This window comes from Coregonus lavaretus (genome assembly GCF_964263955.1).
Source record: "Coregonus lavaretus genome assembly, chromosome: 31".
NCBI lineage: Eukaryota > Metazoa > Chordata > Actinopteri > Salmoniformes > Salmonidae > Coregonus > Coregonus lavaretus.
The window spans coordinates 17,389,542-17,407,211 of record NC_140018.1 but is presented as its reverse complement, the minus strand read 5'-3'; the positions used below and the strand labels follow the sequence as shown (position 1 = coordinate 17,407,211).

The following is a 17,670-nucleotide window of genomic DNA, read 5'->3' as shown; positions in this document are numbered from 1 at the left end:
CATATTCGTCGCCAAACCCACTGGCTCCAGGTCATCTATAAATCACTGCTAGGCAAATCCCTGCCTTATCTTAGCTCATTGGTCACCATAGCAACACCCACCCGTAGTATGCGCTCCAGCAGGTATATCTCACTGGTCATCCCCAAAGCCAACACCTCCTTTGGCCGCCATTCCTTCCAGTTCTCTGCTGCCAATGACTGGAACGAACTGCAAAAATCTCTGAAGCTGGAGACTCTTATCTCCCTCACTAACTTTAAGCATCAGTTGTCAGAGCAGCTTACCGATCACTGCACCTGTACACAGCCCATCTGAAATTAGCCCACCCAACTACCTCATCCCCATATTGTTATTTATTTTGCTCATTTGCACCCCAGCATCTCTATTTGCACATAATCTCTTGCACATCTATCATTCCAGTGTTAATACGAAATTGTAACTATTTTGCACTATGGCCTATGTATTGCCTTACCTCCATAACTTGCTACATTTGCACACACTGTATATATATTTTCTGTTGTATTTTTGACTTTATGTTTTGTTTACCCCATATGTAACTCTGTGTTGTTGTTTTTTATCGCACTGCTTTGCTTTATCTTGGCCAGGTCGCAGTTGGAAATGAGAACTTGTTCTCAACTGGCTTACCTGGTTAAATAAAGGTGAAATAAAAATAAATAAATAAATAAAAGAGGTAACTCTGGGTCTTCCATTTCTGTGGTGGTCCTCATGAGAGCCAGTTTCATCCTAGCGCTTGATGGTTTTTGCGACTGCACTTGAAAAAACTGTAAAAGTTCTTGAAATGTTCCGTATTGACTGACCTTCATGTCTTAAAGTAATGATGGACTGTCGTTTCTCTTTGCTTATTTGAGCTGTCTTGCCATAATATAGACTTGGTCTTTTACCAAATAGGGCTATCTTCTGTATACCCCCCTACCTAGTCACAACACAACTGATTGGCTCAAACGCATTAAGAAGGAAATACATTCCACAAATTAACTTTTAACAAGGCATACCTGTATATTTTTATTTGTTTAACACTTTTTTGGTTACTACATGATTCCATATGGGTTATTTCATCGTTTTGATGTCTTCACTATTATTCTACAACGTAAAAAATAGTGAAAATAAAGAAGAATCCTTGAATGAGTAGGTGTGTCCAAACTTCTGACTGGTAGTGTATATATATATATCACAGGAGGTTGGTGGCACCGTCATTGGGGAGGACGTGCTCGTGGTAATGGCTGGAGCGGAATTAGTGTAATGGTATCAAATTTGCTCCGTTCCAGCCATTGTTATGAGCCGTTCTCCCCTCATCAGCCTCCACTGATATATATATATATATATATATATATATATATATATATATATATACACATACATCTTTTCGACAAAGGGGACTGATTGCCTTTTCCCCTTTGAATGAAGTTTCTACCCAGAACTATCCATTCCCTACACCAGAATGTGCTTTATAAGATGCAAAGGGACGCAGGGCATTTTCAAGGTTAAAGAGAGGGAGAGAAAAGGAGAGTGGGGAAAAATGGAAGAAGGGGGATGAAGTTATTGATTATTTTCATAAAATATAGTATGAATACCTCCAGGGTATTTTCTTATACAGTAAGCTGAGATGAGCTGTCTTGGGCTACTGGATAGAAGACCCCCAAGCTAAGATTTGTGAGTCTGCATGTGTGTGCTTTTGCTTCCCTCCCCCTCTTCATCTTTCTTCCACATTTCCCTTCCTCCCTCTCTTCCTCACTACCCACTCTTACCCTCTCATTTTCACTTCTCCTCCACACACTCTCTTGTTCTCTCACTGTCTCCCTCGCTCTCAATAATAGGTTTCTATGTAAAGCTCAGGTCTGCATCTTAGGGCTCAAACTCACACTCCTAATGACGCAAGTATTCCCACGGCAGAGTCACACATATCTCTCCCTTTGTTATGGGAGCTACTTTTTATATGGGATAATGAATGGAGATTAATATGGAGGTTTGTGCCTGTCAGCGTGCATGTGTGTGTGTGTGTGTGTGTGTGTGTGTGTGTGTGTGTGTGTGTGTGTGTGTGTGTGTGTGTGTGTTCTCCTTCATCTACTTAAGCTAAACTAATGAACATGACAGAGCGGTAAGGTGAGCCATTATTCATTTGCGGCTGTCCGAAGCACAACGCGATTGAAATTCAACTGTATTAATCATCCTTTAAAAAATACATGTTACAACTTCATTAATCAGGGAAATGCATTCACGTTTAAAGGGTAAACTAGGGGGTTGAAGTAGAACTAAGCACACTGTAAGGGAGGAGGGTAGGTGGTTTAAGCATCCTTTATACACTGAGTGTACAAAAACATTAGAAACACCTGCTCTTTCCATGACAAAGACTGACCAGGTGAACCTGTGAAAGCTATGATCCCTTATTGATGTCACCTGTTAAATCCACTTCAATCAGTGTAGATGAAGGGGAGGAGACAGGTTAAATAATGATTTTTAAGCAATTGAGACATGCATTGTGTATGTGTGCCATTCAGAGGGTGAATGGGAAAGACAAAAAACGTAAGTATGGTAGTAGGTGCCAGGCGCACCGGTTTGTGTCAAGAACTGCAACACTGCTGGGTTTTTCACGCTCAACAGTTTCCTGTGTGTATCAAGAATGGTCCACCGCCCAAAGGACATCCAGCCAACTTGACACAACTGTGGGAAGCATTGGAGTCAATATTGGCCAGCATCCCTGTGGAACGCTTTCGACACCTTGTAGTCCAGGGGTAGGCAACCCCACTTCATGTTTTTGATTTAACTGACCTGGAACACCAGGTGTGTTGAATTTAGGCAATCACTGAACTGATCAATTAACTCAGTTGGTCAGGTGTGGACCCTAGATGGACCAGAATCCTGCAGTACCTTTGGCACTCCAGGAACAGGGTTGCCTGCCCCTGTTATAGTCCATGCCCTGACGAATTGAGGCTGTTCTGAGTGCATAAGGGGCTGCAACTCAATATTAGCTAGGTGTTCCTAATGATTTGTCCACTCAGTGTATAATGGATAAGAAGACATACTGTACATCTGATCTAAAAGGTTGGTTTATTTTGAAGTTATCCGTTTTAGGTGTGTGTTGAATATGCCAGGTCGTGGTCGGATGCTCTAGTAAACACTTTGCCTCACCCTGTTTGGGGATTTGATGCATGATCACAACTTGTTGTGCTGTGATTTGGTGAATTCACAGCTACAGTCGTGGTCAAAAGTTTTGAGAATTAAGTATTGGTCTTCACAAAGTTCGCTGCTTCAGTGTTATGAGATTAATGTCAGTTGTTACTATGGTATACTGAAGTATAATTACAAGCATTCCATAAGTGTCAAAGGTTTTTATTGACAATTACATTAAGTTTATGCAAAGAGTCAATATTTACAGTGTTGACCCTTCTTTTTCAAGACCTCTGCAATCCGCCCTGGCATGCTGTCAATGAACTTCTTGGCCACATCCTGACTGATGGCAGCCCATTCTTGCATAATCAATGCTTGGAGTTTGTCAAAATTTGTGGGGTTTTGTTTGTCCACCCGCCTCTTGAGGATCGACCACAAGTTCTCAATGGGATTAAGGTCTGGGGAGTTTCTTTGGCGCCCTGACGCTTTCTTCACAACAATTGAACCTCGCTCCTTGAAGTTCTTGATGATCCGATAAATGGTTGATTTAGGTGCAATCTTACTAGCAGCAATATCCTTGCCTGTGAAGCCCTTTTTGTGCAAAGCAATGATGACGGCACGTGTTTACTTGCAGGTAACCATGGTTAAGAGGAAGAACAATGATTTCAAGCACCACCCTCCTTTTAAATCTTCCAGTCTCTTATTCTAACTCAATCAGCATGACAGAGTGATCTCCAGCCTCCAGTCCTCGTCAACACACTCACCGGTGTTAACGAGAGAATCACTGACATGATGGCAGCTGGTCCTTTTGTGGCATGGCTGAAATGCAGTGGAAATGTTTTTTTGGGATTAAGTTCATTTTGTCAGGCCACCAGCAACAATGACGAACGTCCTAACCACTGTCCGAATAAGGGACATCTCTAGGATATGTGCTTATTGGACCAGTATAGTTAGGCCCTGTCCAGAACCCCCCCCCTCCCTAGGCACTTGTGTAGAACTGAAACAACTTGATAGGTGTAAGCAATAGGGTGACTGCACTTTGAAGTAAATCTCAGCTCTGTTAAAAGTACATTCAAGAAAATATGTTATTGATCATAGTGATTCAGGAGTATCATTAAAACAAGTTCATATGCGCACCAACTATACAGAATGCCCTTCAATTGCTGAAATAAGTAAATCAAATCAATGATGAGAATAGTCAGATGAACGGATAAGTTCATTTTCACGGCACAGAGGGACTTTGCAATTCATCTGATCACTCTTCATGACATTCTGGAGTATATGCAAATTGCCATCATCAAAACTGAGGCAGCAGACTTTGTGAAAATTACTATTTGTGTCATTCTTAAAACTTTTGACCACGACTGTACATTCCAGCTAATAATTCATAGAAAAATTTTTTGTATCAGTTGTCAGGACCCGCCTAATGATCCCAAAGAAACGTTCTCCCCAAAACATTTTTCATTACACATCACGCCTTGTTACTGTTGCATCAAGGCCCTGATTGGTGAACCACTGATCCATTCAAAACTATTTGTGTCTGTTGGCAAGGTTAGGGATACTCACACAGTACTTTTAACATAGTGTTTCAACTTACATATTTGACACACTTTGAGATACATGATTACATTGTGCATGTTCATGAGAATCTCCCCATTCCACAGTGAGGTCCCATTAGTTTGTAGCCCAAATGGATTGGACGCTACCAAACAGAAGTTGGCACATCGACGGTATCGACTTCAGACGAGTCTCCTGACACTTGTGGGGGTCGTAGAGCAAAACAGAGAACACCACCGTGTTTGTGAGAGTCTCCCCTTTCCATATGTTATAGACAGAAGCATGCTACATGGCAGACTAATCCTAACTCATCTCTCGGCATGTCCAGCCCATCCATTATCTCAGCCAATCATGGCTAGCGGGAAGGTTCCTGTCTTTTTCCGTGGCTAAACCAACTAGCCTCGTAATTTAACAATTTAATTCGTAGTTACAGATGCCATACAAGTTTGTTATGAAGGCAGAAGGGATTTCTGCCCAAAAAATTAATTTTGATAAAAAAATAAATGTTTACGTTCAAATGCTTCTCCTGTGAAGTGGTGATGTGTGACATACGCCTAGTTTCCTGAAACGAGTCGCATATTACTTTTATGAGTAATGGAGTAATATAACGAGTTACTGTTTTTAAATATTGTAATATTATTACAGTTACTTTTTCAAGTAACTCGTATATATTTGTTTTAAGCCTTGTCTCATGCTAACAGAATTCATACCAGTTTCCAATTGGCTATCGTAAAGCTGAAAATCAAAGAAACATAGCAGCTCTGTTGTTACCCCGCTTAACCTTTTCCTTGTGGAAATGCTCCCATTATTTTGAGTTAATTGAGGAGAAAGAGAATAACAATGTTTGTCAAATGCAAACTCTGCAAAGGCAGCATTGATCTCTTCGTCCAGAAACACCATATCAAACCTAAAAAAGCATCTGGAGGTCGTGCACAAAGGAACAAAGCTTGTACCCAAAGTTCCAGAAACGCGTGAAAGAGGAGAAATCTATACACATAATGATAATAAACATACAAGTGTTCTAACGGAGTTTCCATATAAGCAATCGAAACGTCTGATAAATGCAATTCCAAACTGCAATAATGACACTAATACTGTATATTGCTAAGAATGTGAGAGTAGGATGACTTCCCTAGCGGATCTGGAACCCAGGCCACCAGCACCAATGACGAACGTCCTAACCACTGTCCGAATAAGGGACATCTCTAGGACATGTGCTTATTGGACCAGTATAGTTAGGCCCTGTCCAGAACCCCCCCCCCCTCCCTAGGCACTTGTGTAGAACTGAAACAACTTGATAGGTGTAAGCAATAGGGTGACTGCACTTTGAAGTAAATCTCAGCTCTGTTAAAAGTACATTCAAGAAAATATGTTATTGATCATAGTGATTCAGGAGTATCATTAAAACAAGTTCATATGCGCACCAACTATACAGAACGCCCTTCAATTGCTGAAATAAGTAAATCAAATCAATGATGAGAATAGTCAGATGAACGGATACCTGACATGAACATGGTGCCGTAGCAGGAAGATCAGAGTACCATGCACCAAGAGGTTGTGAGTTCAAATCCCAGGTGAGGAATAATGGTTACTGTATAAATAAATATGCACAATGTAATCAAATATGTAAGTTGAAAACAGTGTATGTTAAAAGCACTGTGTGTGTGAATATCCCTAACGTTGCCAACAAACAAAGAGCTATGAATGTATCAGTGGTTCACCAATCAGGCCCTTGATTGGCTCGGCAACAAGACGTGATGGGTAATACATTTTTCTTTGGACACATCAATGTTCCCATGAAACGTGTCTAGAACATTAATATCTTATGTTCTGAGAAGATGGCAACCATGGTCTGTGTATGTTTGGTGGGACGTTGATGGAATATTCTCCTAACCCACAGAAAACTGGATACATGAATGTTCTTGCAACATTCTCATTTAACGCGTCTAGAACATTAATATCTTATGTTCTGAGAACATTTGACATTAAAGGAATGGTCTCTTGGAAATATTCCTTGCACATCATGGGAACATTTCCGTGAAAACGTTAGTTAAGGACCTAATGAGACTCTTAAGGGAATGTTCTCTAAAGTTCTGGGAACGTTTGTTCTTAGCTGTGATCTTTGCATTTTGGCTCCCTTCCACATTTCAACATGCAGTGATTACCAGTGTACCACAGATACTTATGCTATAGGGTACCTACAGTATAGGTTCTTAAAAGGTCTATAGGAAGTATCTGTGACTGTGCCGTATGGTGGTTTGGTGCAGTGGTTTCCACACACATCACGTACCTCCTCCTTGGTTTTCTTGGAGATGACTCTGAACCAGTCTCCTATCATACTGAGCACGGCAGCAAAGTAGGCTAAACCAATCAGGATCCAGAACCACACCACAGGCTTGTAGTAGTCCAGATACTCTATCTCAGAACCACCTATAGGGAGGAGACAAACACACATTTAATAAAGAATATACAAGCTTTTAGTGATATCACACCTCTAGCCAGAGAGAAGAAAAGAGAGGGGGAGACAGAGAGAGAGGAGGAGAGAGAAGGAGAGAGAGGCTATGCCACACAGAGTATTGATTATTGATCTTCTACTGTGAAGAAGGGGACAGAAATCACGTTTTGTCTCAGTAGATTTAGCACAAGTGTGATTTCAAACTAAACCTTTTTAAGACAAATAAGGGTGGATAGGAGAGGGGGATAGGAGAGGGAGAACATACAACATTGTCAGAAAAGATAGCTCTTAAATACCTTTTTCAAGACCTTTTTCACCGGCCACAAAGTCGCCGAAGCCGATGGTGGTGAGGGTGATGACCACAAAGTAGATGGACTCCAGCGTGCTCCAGCCCTCTATGTGTTTAAAGATGACCGCCGGCAACGCCACGAAGAGGACACAGCCAAACAGGATGAAGATCACCGTGGAGATCACCCTGATCTTGGTCTGGCTCACTTTCCACTTCTGAGGGAGAGACTGGGAGGCATGGTAGAATAGATCAACACATTAATAAAGAGATGGATAAAGAAATGAATAAATAAACGTGGTAATGGAATGTATGACATAATTAACATTTGAAAACAGTACAAAAACATCCAGGGCTCTATTTTAACAAACCTAACGCAATTCTTTAAATAGCCTGCCCCATATTTGCTAAATATGCTGAACATGTTTGCAGTCCACATTTTTCTAATTGCATTGCTTCAATATGGAAATCCATTGTTAAACATAGGCTATAGCATTCACACTGATATAGGGGCTAGGCCTACTGTAATTTGTAGTTTGGACATGGACGTGCCAAATATAGTCAATAGGTAAGATTCAATTCACTAGGCTATTGATAAGGACTAAAAAGACAGTGTATAATTCTTATCAAATTCTAATAAAACGAAACAACAACTTGTTTTAAACAGGGTATGTCTAAATACAGTAACAGGCACCATAATTGCTCCTCGTGGATGTATAATACAGACAAGGCAACTTAGACAATGGATGGTTTATGCACATCCCAACCTTTCAAAGGAGCTGCATGGACAAAAATAATGTCCAAAATAAAGAAAAAGCAGGAATGTATGTTGACTGTTTTGCTGCTCGTGATATTTTAATAAAAGATTGGTTATAGGCTACTGATTAGGCAAAATCGATGCCATAATCAATTGCGTTACCGCTAAGACCAGCTTTTGGTGAGTCTTAAATATCACCAGTAGCACTGCTTGAAATTGGAACATGTTTCTAAGGACACAGCTCAAATATTTCCACCCTTCCCACGAGCTGATATAAGACAGTTAAATTACCAACCCTGGCGCCAGGGTTGGAAAATAGCAAAGCTCTGGCTTTTACATATCGAAATTGCCAAGGAGCGTGCATTTGACACTAGCACCGCCTTAACGCCAGCCGAAAATAGAGCCCCCAGTCTTTAACAAGGCCTTTTTCCAGTCACTTCACAATGAGATGAGTCATTTCCTTGTGTTGGCATTTTTCCTGGAATAAATGTTCAGTGTTTTGAATGTCACACACACAGTGGGTCTGCCAATGAGCTTTACTGACATCATGTTCCTTACAGACCATGTCATACTGTATGCCATCAGGCTATACATCATTACATCAGCAGGCTACATCGCAGTCGCCAGACAAAGTTTAATTCAAACCCATAGAAAGACATGTGTAACATGGGCTCCCAAGTGGCGCAGAGGTCTAAGGCACTGCATCTCAGTGCTTGAGGCATCACTACAGACCCCCTGGTTCAATTCCAGGCTTTATCACAACCGGCCATGATTGGGAGTCCCATAGGGCGGTGCACAATTGGCCCGGGTTTGGCCGGTGTACATTTACGTCATTTAGCAGACGCTCTTATCCAGAGCGACTTACAGTTAGTGCATACATTATTTTATTTTTTTTCATTATTTTTTCATACTGGCTCCCCATGGGAATCGAACCCACAACCCTGGCGTTGCAAACGCCATGCTCTACTAACTGAGCTACCTCCCTGCCGGCCATTCCCTCCCCTACCCTGGGCCAATTGTGCGCCACCCCATTGGTCTCCCGGTTGCGGCCGGCTACAACAGAGCATGGATTCGAACCAGGATCTCTAGTGGCACAGCTAGCACAGCGATGCAGTGCCTTAGACCACTGCGCCACTCGGGAGGTGTAGGCCGTCATTGTAAATAAGAATTTGTTCTTAACTGACTTGCCTAGTAAAATAAAATAAATAACAGGGGTATGACAGTCTGTAGTACTAGTAAACCTTCTTAATACACTGAAGTGTACACTCCACGATAGAGTCCTTGTCCTTCCCTAGACAGTGGGTTACACAAGCATGAGAACAGGGCCTGTGGGACTGAGACTTAAAGAAGGGTCATCCTCAGATCAGCTCATCAGTGATGTGTTCCACTGTGTTTTACAGCACACAGCAGCTAGAGCCCAGAGAGAGACAGAGGGAGAGGTCAGAGTCAGGACTGAACCCTATAGGTCCAGCCTTGGGCCCTGACAATAAATGTTGATACGGAGGGAATAATTATGATTTATTTAACCAGGTAAGACCCATTGAGGTTAAAAACCTATTTTGATGAATGATGATGAATAGACCATAGCCGCTTGCCAAGCATAATATACTGTATATTTCACAGCTCACTGGCATAAAAAAAAAACTAGAGTCGATTGATGTGCCTGCGCGTCACACGTGACATAATTTTAAAACATTGAATAGCTCCCGTGTTTTTATGAGATTTACCGTTTCTCGCGGGGCAGCTGGTAGTTTAGGGGTTAAGAGCGTTGGGCCAGTAACTGGAAGGTCGCTGTTTTGAATCCTGAGCCAACTAAGTGAAAAATCTGTCAATGTGCCCTTGAGCAGGGCACTTAACCCTAGTCGCTCTGGATAAGATCGTACAGTGGGGGAAAAAAGTATTTAGTCAGCCACCAATTGTGCAAGTTCTCCCACTTAAAAAGATGAGAGAGGCCTGTAATTTTCATCATAGGTACACGTCAACTATGACAGACAAATTGAGAAAAAAAATTCCAGAAAATCACATTGTAGGATTTTTAATGAATTTATTTGCAAATTATGGTGGAAAATAAGTATTTGGTCACCTACAAACAAGCAAGATTTCTGGCTCTCACAGACCTGTAACTTCTTCTTTAAGAGGCTCCTCTGTCCTCCACTCGTTACCTGTATTAATGGCACCTGTTTGAACTTGTTATCAGTATAAAAGACACCTGTCCACAACCTCAAACAGTCACACTCCAAACTCCACTATGGCCAAGACCAAAGAGCTGTCAAAGGACACCAGAAACAAAATTGTAGACCTGCACCAGGCTGGGAAGACTGAATCTGCAATAGGTAAGCAGCTTGGTTTGAAGAAATCAACTGTGGGAGCAATTATTAGGAAATGGAAGACATACAAGACCACTGATAATCTCCCTCGATCTGGGGCTCCACGCAAGATCTCACCCCGTGGGGTCAAAATGATCACAAGAACGGTGAGCAAAAATCCCAGAACCACACGGGGGGACCTAGTGAATGACCTGCAGAGAGCTGGAACCAAAGTAACAAAGCCTACCATCAGTAACACACTACGCCGCCAGGGACTCAAATCCTGCAGTGCCAGACGTGTCCCCCTGCTTAAGCCAGTACATGTCCAGGCCCGTCTGAAGTTTGCTAGAGTGCATTTGGATGATCCAGAAGAGGATTGGGAGAATGTCATATGGTCAGATAAAACCAAAATATAACTTTTTGGTAAAAACTCAACTCGTCGTGTTTGGAGGACAAAGAATGCTGAGTTGCATCCAAAGAACACCATACCTACTGTGAAGCATGGGGGTGGAAACATCATGCTTTGGGGCTGTTCTTCTGCAAAGGGACCAGGACGACTGATCCGTGTAAAGGAAAGAATGAATGGGGCCATGTATCGTGAGATTTTGAGTGAAAACCTCCTTCCATCAGCAAGGACATTGAAGATGAAACGTGGCTGGGTCTTTCAGCATGACAATGATCCCAAACACACCGCCCGGGCAACGAAGGAGTGGCTTCGTAAGAAGCATTTCAAGGTCCTGGAGTGGCCTAGCCAGTCTCCAGATCTCAACACCATAGAAAATCTTTGGAGGGAGTTGAACGTCTGTGTTGCCCAGCGACAGCCCCAAAACATCACTACTCTAGAGGAGATCTGCATGGAGGAATGGGCCAAAATACCAGCAACAGTGTGTGAAAACCTTGTGAAGACTTACAGAAAACATTTGACCTGTGTCATTGCCAACAAAGGGTATATAACAAAGTATTGAGAAACTTTTGTTATTGACCAAATACTTATTTTCCACCATAATTTGCAAATAAATTCATTAAAAATCCTACAATTTTATTTTCTGGGAAAAAAAATCTCAATTTGTCTGTCATAGTTGACGTGTACCTGTGATTAAAATTACAGGCCTCTCTCATCTTTTTAAGTGGGAGAACTTGCACAATTGGTGGCTGACTAAATACTTTTTTTCACCACTGTATGTCAAATGTAAAAAATGTCTTGCTGCAGCTCAATCCCCTCTTTCTGCCTTTTCCATAACATGGGGCTTGTGAAACAGGATCCGGACAAAGAAATTGTCTGTAAAACTCAAACAGTTTGAGCTTGCAACTCATACTACCCCATCTTCGAAAGATGAGACTCTCACGAACTCCCACAAGCTTTACAGTGTCTGAACTTTCAGACGCCCACGTCCTAATTTCAAAGATGTCTTCTTACAAAACTGACTGTCCAGACCAAGCTACAAACTAATAAGTCACCAACATCGACTGGTAAGACTTTCAAAAACATTTAGCCCTCGCTTGTTTGCTCTACGACACACACAAGCTTTAGGGGAGTCTTTAGAAGGTAACCCAGTACCACACTGTACAAACGTCACAAAAGTGAATAGGGTGTAAAAAGTGCCATATCGTAAAACTTAAATGAATGGGTGTTTATTTGCTTAAATCACTGAACACAACAGGGGCTTATTAGAGACAGGCTTCTATATGAGCCAGGCGTCTATGTCCTTAATGCACATAGCTTTTGCTCATTTGCATTGTTAATTGTTTAATTCCAGCATTCACTTCCAGCATTTTAATCAATTTCTTAATTTCCTGCACTAATGTGGTATCATTTACACAATGTTTCACGTTTCTTTTGACTTAATATGCCTCTATTTTGGGAGAAAAAAAACTTCCTTGACAGAATAATTATTCTCAGCTTTGACTTTGCATTTTCGGCGGTTCTTACTTTTGCCACTAGAAGGCGATCAGCCGATTTCTGGGGGTCTGTACTCCCGAAGTTGTGGACTGTTTTTGTGCTTGCCAGTTAGCTGTAAGCAGCCAATGGCAAGCAGTTTCTTACTGAATTACATTACTTAATTATTTACTGTAACAATTCAAACATTAAACTTCGTAAACAATTCATGGTAACCTCGTAAACAATTCATTTAGACTCAGCGTTTATTTGAAACAGACACTTCAAATCCTTATTCCTTATTTTGTCTGTTTTGCCATTTAAGAATGTGTTATTCAGTGCGTTTCTATGGACTATAGCAGTAAAGGCCTCACTGCAATATTTTATCAAATAATAAAAAATAAAAAATAAAATGTTTATATACCTACAGGGGTCCTAAAATTCAAATCAAATAGCTAAATGATCCATGGTATGACCATCTTAAAACAATTCCATATGTTAGCTTAGTAGATATCGCGAACCAAGGGCTTAGACTCACAGGGGCTCTCCTGTCTATGTTTCATCTGGATACTGTACTACTGTCCTACTCTGCTGCTCCCTATGGGCAACACTAGCAGAGAAACACATCAATCAAAGCTCATCTTATAAAGCCTTCAATTAAAGAGAGCAGTAATTTCCGCCTAGCTCGGTAGTAACAAATGAAAAACAATGCAATTCAGTCACTGTAATAGTTCTAACAAGGACAGAGAAATCATCAAACAGCTCTCTGTGAGTTTTGTGTTGGCTGGTGCCTGACTACGGCCTGTTTGATAGCCCAGGTTTACATGCTGCTCCTTGTGGGTGGTTGTGGATCGGTGCGGCTCGCTGTACCTCATTGTGAGTCGTTGTGGGCAGAGAGGGGAAAATTAATGACTGACTATAAAACTTTGCTCTCGTTCCGTTTATAGAGTATGTGTCTTCCTGGCTGAGCGATTGTCCTCTCTAATCCCACTCACAAAGTGTGTGTGTGTGTATGTGTGTGTGTGCATTTGCGTGTGTGTGTGTGCAGTTAACAGTAAGAGCAGAGTGCCCTGGTGATAGGTCTCCTCCAGTGAGGGATAGACTCTCCTTACTGTCATTAATAATGGCTGTACAGGTTTGCTACAGCAACACATCCAAGCCCTTCTTTTGATTTCACTCTTGTAGTATTGCTCTTAATATTCAGTCCAGAGTGAGGGATACTACATGTATGGGAAATAATTCCATATCCTCATGTGAGCTGGGTAACCACTCAAATAGTCTGTCTTTTACAATTGGTCTCCAGAAGCTGTTGTCGTGGCAACCCAAATAATGCATGCACAGTCAAACTACTTCTGCATTGAAATCTCCTTATGCATTGGTAATGAACTGAGGGGGTGTAGAAGCTGACTAGCTAAAAACAAATACTCAACTACTAGAATGTGTGGCCAAAGAGCTCTATTTTCATGTCATCCAACAAATGTAAATGCCTGGAGTTGCTAAATGGCATTGGCACTCGGATTGGAACCGGTGCTATGGTCAGATGACAGGAAAATATAACTCTTTGGCCATACACATCAGTGGTGGGTTTGGTATTGAAATTAGGATGTATAAGCAGAAAATAACCCTATACCTAGAGTAAAATAGGGTGGTGGATCTTTGATGTTATGGGGAAATGTTGCTTCCACTGATCCTGGGGCCCTTGTTAAGGTCAATGGCATCATAAACTTTACCCAGCACCAGGACATTTTTGACAAAAACCTGGTTGCCTCTGCCAATCAACATTTTGCAATGGCCATCTCAGTCTCTGAACTTGAATCCCATTGAAAATCTGTGGTTTGAAATTAAGAGGGCAATCCATAAGCGCAGAAAATGGATATCAAGGATCTGGAAAGAAGGATTCAAGGATTCTGTATGGAGGAATGGTCTAAGATCCCGCCCAATGTGTTCTCCAATCTCATAAAACATTTTAGAAAAAGGCTCAGTGCCGTTATCCTCGCAAGGTGAGGTATTGAAAGGTATTGAAAACAGGGTGCCAATAATTTTTACATTCCCATCTTTTTGAGAGAAAAAATATTACTTGTCAAAATCTCTGTCACGCCCTGGCCTACAGAACTCTAGCTAGTTTGGTCAGGGTGTGAATATTCTAGATTTGTATTTCTATGTTGGCCGGTGTGGTTCCCAATCAGAGGCAGCTGTCGCTCGTTGTCTCTGATTGGGAATCATACCTAGGCAGCCTTTTGGCACTATCTAGTTGTGGCTTCAAGTTCCGTGTAAGGTTTGTTGTGTTGTACCTTTGGACTTCACGTTTCGTTTCCTTTGTCGTGTGTTTATCGTTGAATAAACATGTACGCATATCACGCTGCGCCTTGGTCCGACCCTTCTTTAAACGATCGTGACAGAAGAACCCACCAAACGAGGACCAAGCAGCGTGCCCAGGAGAAGCAGAAACCCTGGACACAGGTGGAGGAGCAGAGAGTATGGACTTGGCGGGAGATAAGAGAGGATCTGGCAAGGCAGATGGAGGCCCTGAAAGGGATCAGGGTGGAGAAGGAGAGACAGCCCCAATATTTTTTTTTGGGGGGGCTAAAAGGGTGGTCGGGGAGTGACATAGAGGAGCCCCGACCACTGCACTCGTGGGGGCTCAAGGAGGAGTCCTAACTGGAGGAGGACGGGGCACGGAGTTTAAAGGACGGAGACAGTCATAGACCTCCAGCGCCGGTTCCCAGTCCGGTACGCCCCGTACCTGCTCCCCGCACCAAGCCAGTGGTGCGTGTTCCCAGTCCGGCCCGGCCTGTTCCTGCTCCTCGCACCAAGAGAGTGGTGCGTGTTCCCAGTCCGGCCCGGCCTGTTCCTGCTCCTCGCACCAAGCCTGTGGTGCGTGTTCCCAGTCCGGCCCGGCCTGTTCCTGCTCCTCGCACCAAGCCTGTGGTGCGCGTCGCCAGTCCGGCCCGGTCTGTTCCTGCTCCTCGCACCAAGCCAGTGGTGCGTGTTCCCAGTCCGGCCCGGCTTGTTCCTGCTCCTCGCACCAAGCCAGTGGTGCGTGTTCCCAGTCCGGCCCGGCCTGTTCCTGCCCCTCGCACCAAGACAGTGGTGCGCGTCGCCAGTCCGGCCCGGCCTGTTCCTGCTCCTCGCACCAAGCCAATGGTGCGCGTCGCCAGTCCGGCACGGCCCGTGCCCGTTCCACCGGTGCCTGGTCCGGCACCGGTCAGTGGCTCCACTCTGGAGCCAGAGCAGTCCGCTCCACCGGTGCCTGATCCAGCTCCGGTCAGTGGCTCCACTCTGAAGCCAGAGCGGTCTGCTCCACCGGTGCCCAGTCCAGCTCTGGTCAGCAGCTCCACTCCGGAGCCAGATCAGTCCGCCCCACCGGTGCCCAAGCCAGCTCCGGGCAGCGGCTCCACTCCGGAGCCGGAGCCGCCACCGAGGCTGGAAGCCCACCCGGACCCTCCCCTATTCAGTCAGGATTGTGCGGCCGGAGTCCGCACCTTTGGGGGGGTGGGGGGGGGTACTGTCACGCCCTGGCCTACAGAACTCTAGCTAGTTTGGTCAGGGTGTGAATATTCTAGATTTGTATTTCTATGTTGGCCGGTGTGGTTCCCAATCAGAGGCAGCTGTCGCTCGTTGTCTCTGATTGGGAATCATACTTAGGCAGCCTTTTGGCACTGTCTAGTTGTGGGTTCTTGTTCCGTGTAAGGTTTGTTGTGTTGTACCTTTGGACTTCACGTTTCGTTTCCTTTGTTGTTTTGTCGTGTGTTTATCGTTGAATAAACATGTACGCATATCACGCTGCGCCTTGGTCCGACCCTTCTTTAAACGATCGTGAAAATCTCTTTCTCTGAGCAATTGCATTAGTATAAAATAATATAATTTTCAAAAAACTTTCAGCATACAATATAGCTCAGTATCTGTATTATTTGTTTTATACAATCTTTTTTGCTCATCTTTATCAAGGGGGTCAATAATTTTTGATCTGACTGTATGTATGTCCATTATTATGGGTTGTCTGCACACAACATACTGTTTCAACAGCCTGATCCTGCAACTGCCACTGCGAGATGAGCATAGGGGAATGTAACCACTCTCAAATTAATAGACGGAGCTATGGATGCAAGGACTGAGACACAAACAGACATGAAACGTTTAAAACTCACCCCAACGATCTTCTCCACTCTGTTGATGCCTTTCCCGAAGATGGTCCCAAGCTGGTCTCCAACACCAGCCAATAGGAAGCCAAAGAGGGGGATTCCCAGGAGGGCATAGATGATACAGAAGATACGGCCCCCCTCCGTGTGGGGAGAAATGTTCCCAAAGCCTAGAGAGAGGAGAGAACACACACACACACACACACAAACACACAGGGAGAGGTTAACTAGACCAGGGTTTCCCAAACTCGGTCCTGGGGCCCCCCCAAGGTGCACGTTTTGGTTTTTGCCCTCACACTACACAGCTGATTCAAATAATCAAAGCTTGATGATGAGTTGGTTACTTGAATCACCTGTGTAGTGTGTAGGGGCCAGGACCGAGTTTGGGAAACCCTGAATTAGACAATGGTTTCTCAGCTCCATGCAGTCCTGGGCACCGGCGGCAGGTTTTTATATTCCAGACAATTATTCTCATTACCAAGACTCAACCAAATGGACAAATTGTTACAACAGTATATGAAGTATTCCAATAAACAATTGAAATGAACTATTCAGATCTTGCCGTGTGACCTACTATTGAGGATTGAATTGAGTGTCAGTTAATTGGTTTCAGCACACAGTGGTTCTATAGGATCAGCGTAAAGAAAAAGTGATTAAAATCTACGCTAAGTGTACAAAACACTCAGTGTCCAGGTGAAGACTAACCAAGTGAATCCAGGTGAAAGCAATGATCCCTTATTGATGTCACTTGTTAAATCCACTTTAATCAGTGTAGATGAAGGGGAGGAGACAGGTTAAAGAAGGATTTTTAAGCCTTGAGACAATTGAGACATTGATTGTGTATGTGTGCCATTCAGAGGGTGAATGTGCAGGACAAAATATTTAAGTGACTTTGAACGGGGTATGGTAGTACGTGCCAGGCGTACCGGTTGGAGTGTGTCAAGAACTGCAACGCTGCTGTGTTTTTCACACTCAACAGTTTCCTGTGTGTATCAAGAATGGTCCATCACCCAAAGGACAACCAGCCAACTTGACACAACCGTGGGAAGCGTTGGAGTCAGCATGGGCCCGCTTCCCTGTGGAATGCTTCGACACCATGTAGAGTCCATGCCTGGACGAATTGAGGCTGTTCTGAGGGCAAAAGTGGGTGCAACTCAATATTTGGAAGGTG

The 17,670-nt window shown here is 43.4% G+C and overlaps 1 protein-coding gene across 1 annotated transcript in view; it reads right to left on the bottom strand.

Annotated features, from left to right (window-relative positions):
- LOC311106468 (potassium channel subfamily K member 2-like) overlaps positions 1-17,670 on the bottom strand; it is a 47,421-nt gene that overhangs the window by 8,943 nt on the left and 20,808 nt on the right. The window contains exons 4-6 of the mRNA XM_084148803.1: positions 16,509-16,669; positions 7,432-7,651; positions 6,971-7,110 (exon numbers count right to left, since the gene is read on the bottom strand). Coding sequence (XP_084004929.1) covers positions 6,971-7,110; positions 7,432-7,651; positions 16,509-16,669 — 521 coding nt within the window. The remainder of the gene's footprint in view (positions 1-6,970; positions 7,111-7,431; positions 7,652-16,508; positions 16,670-17,670) is intronic.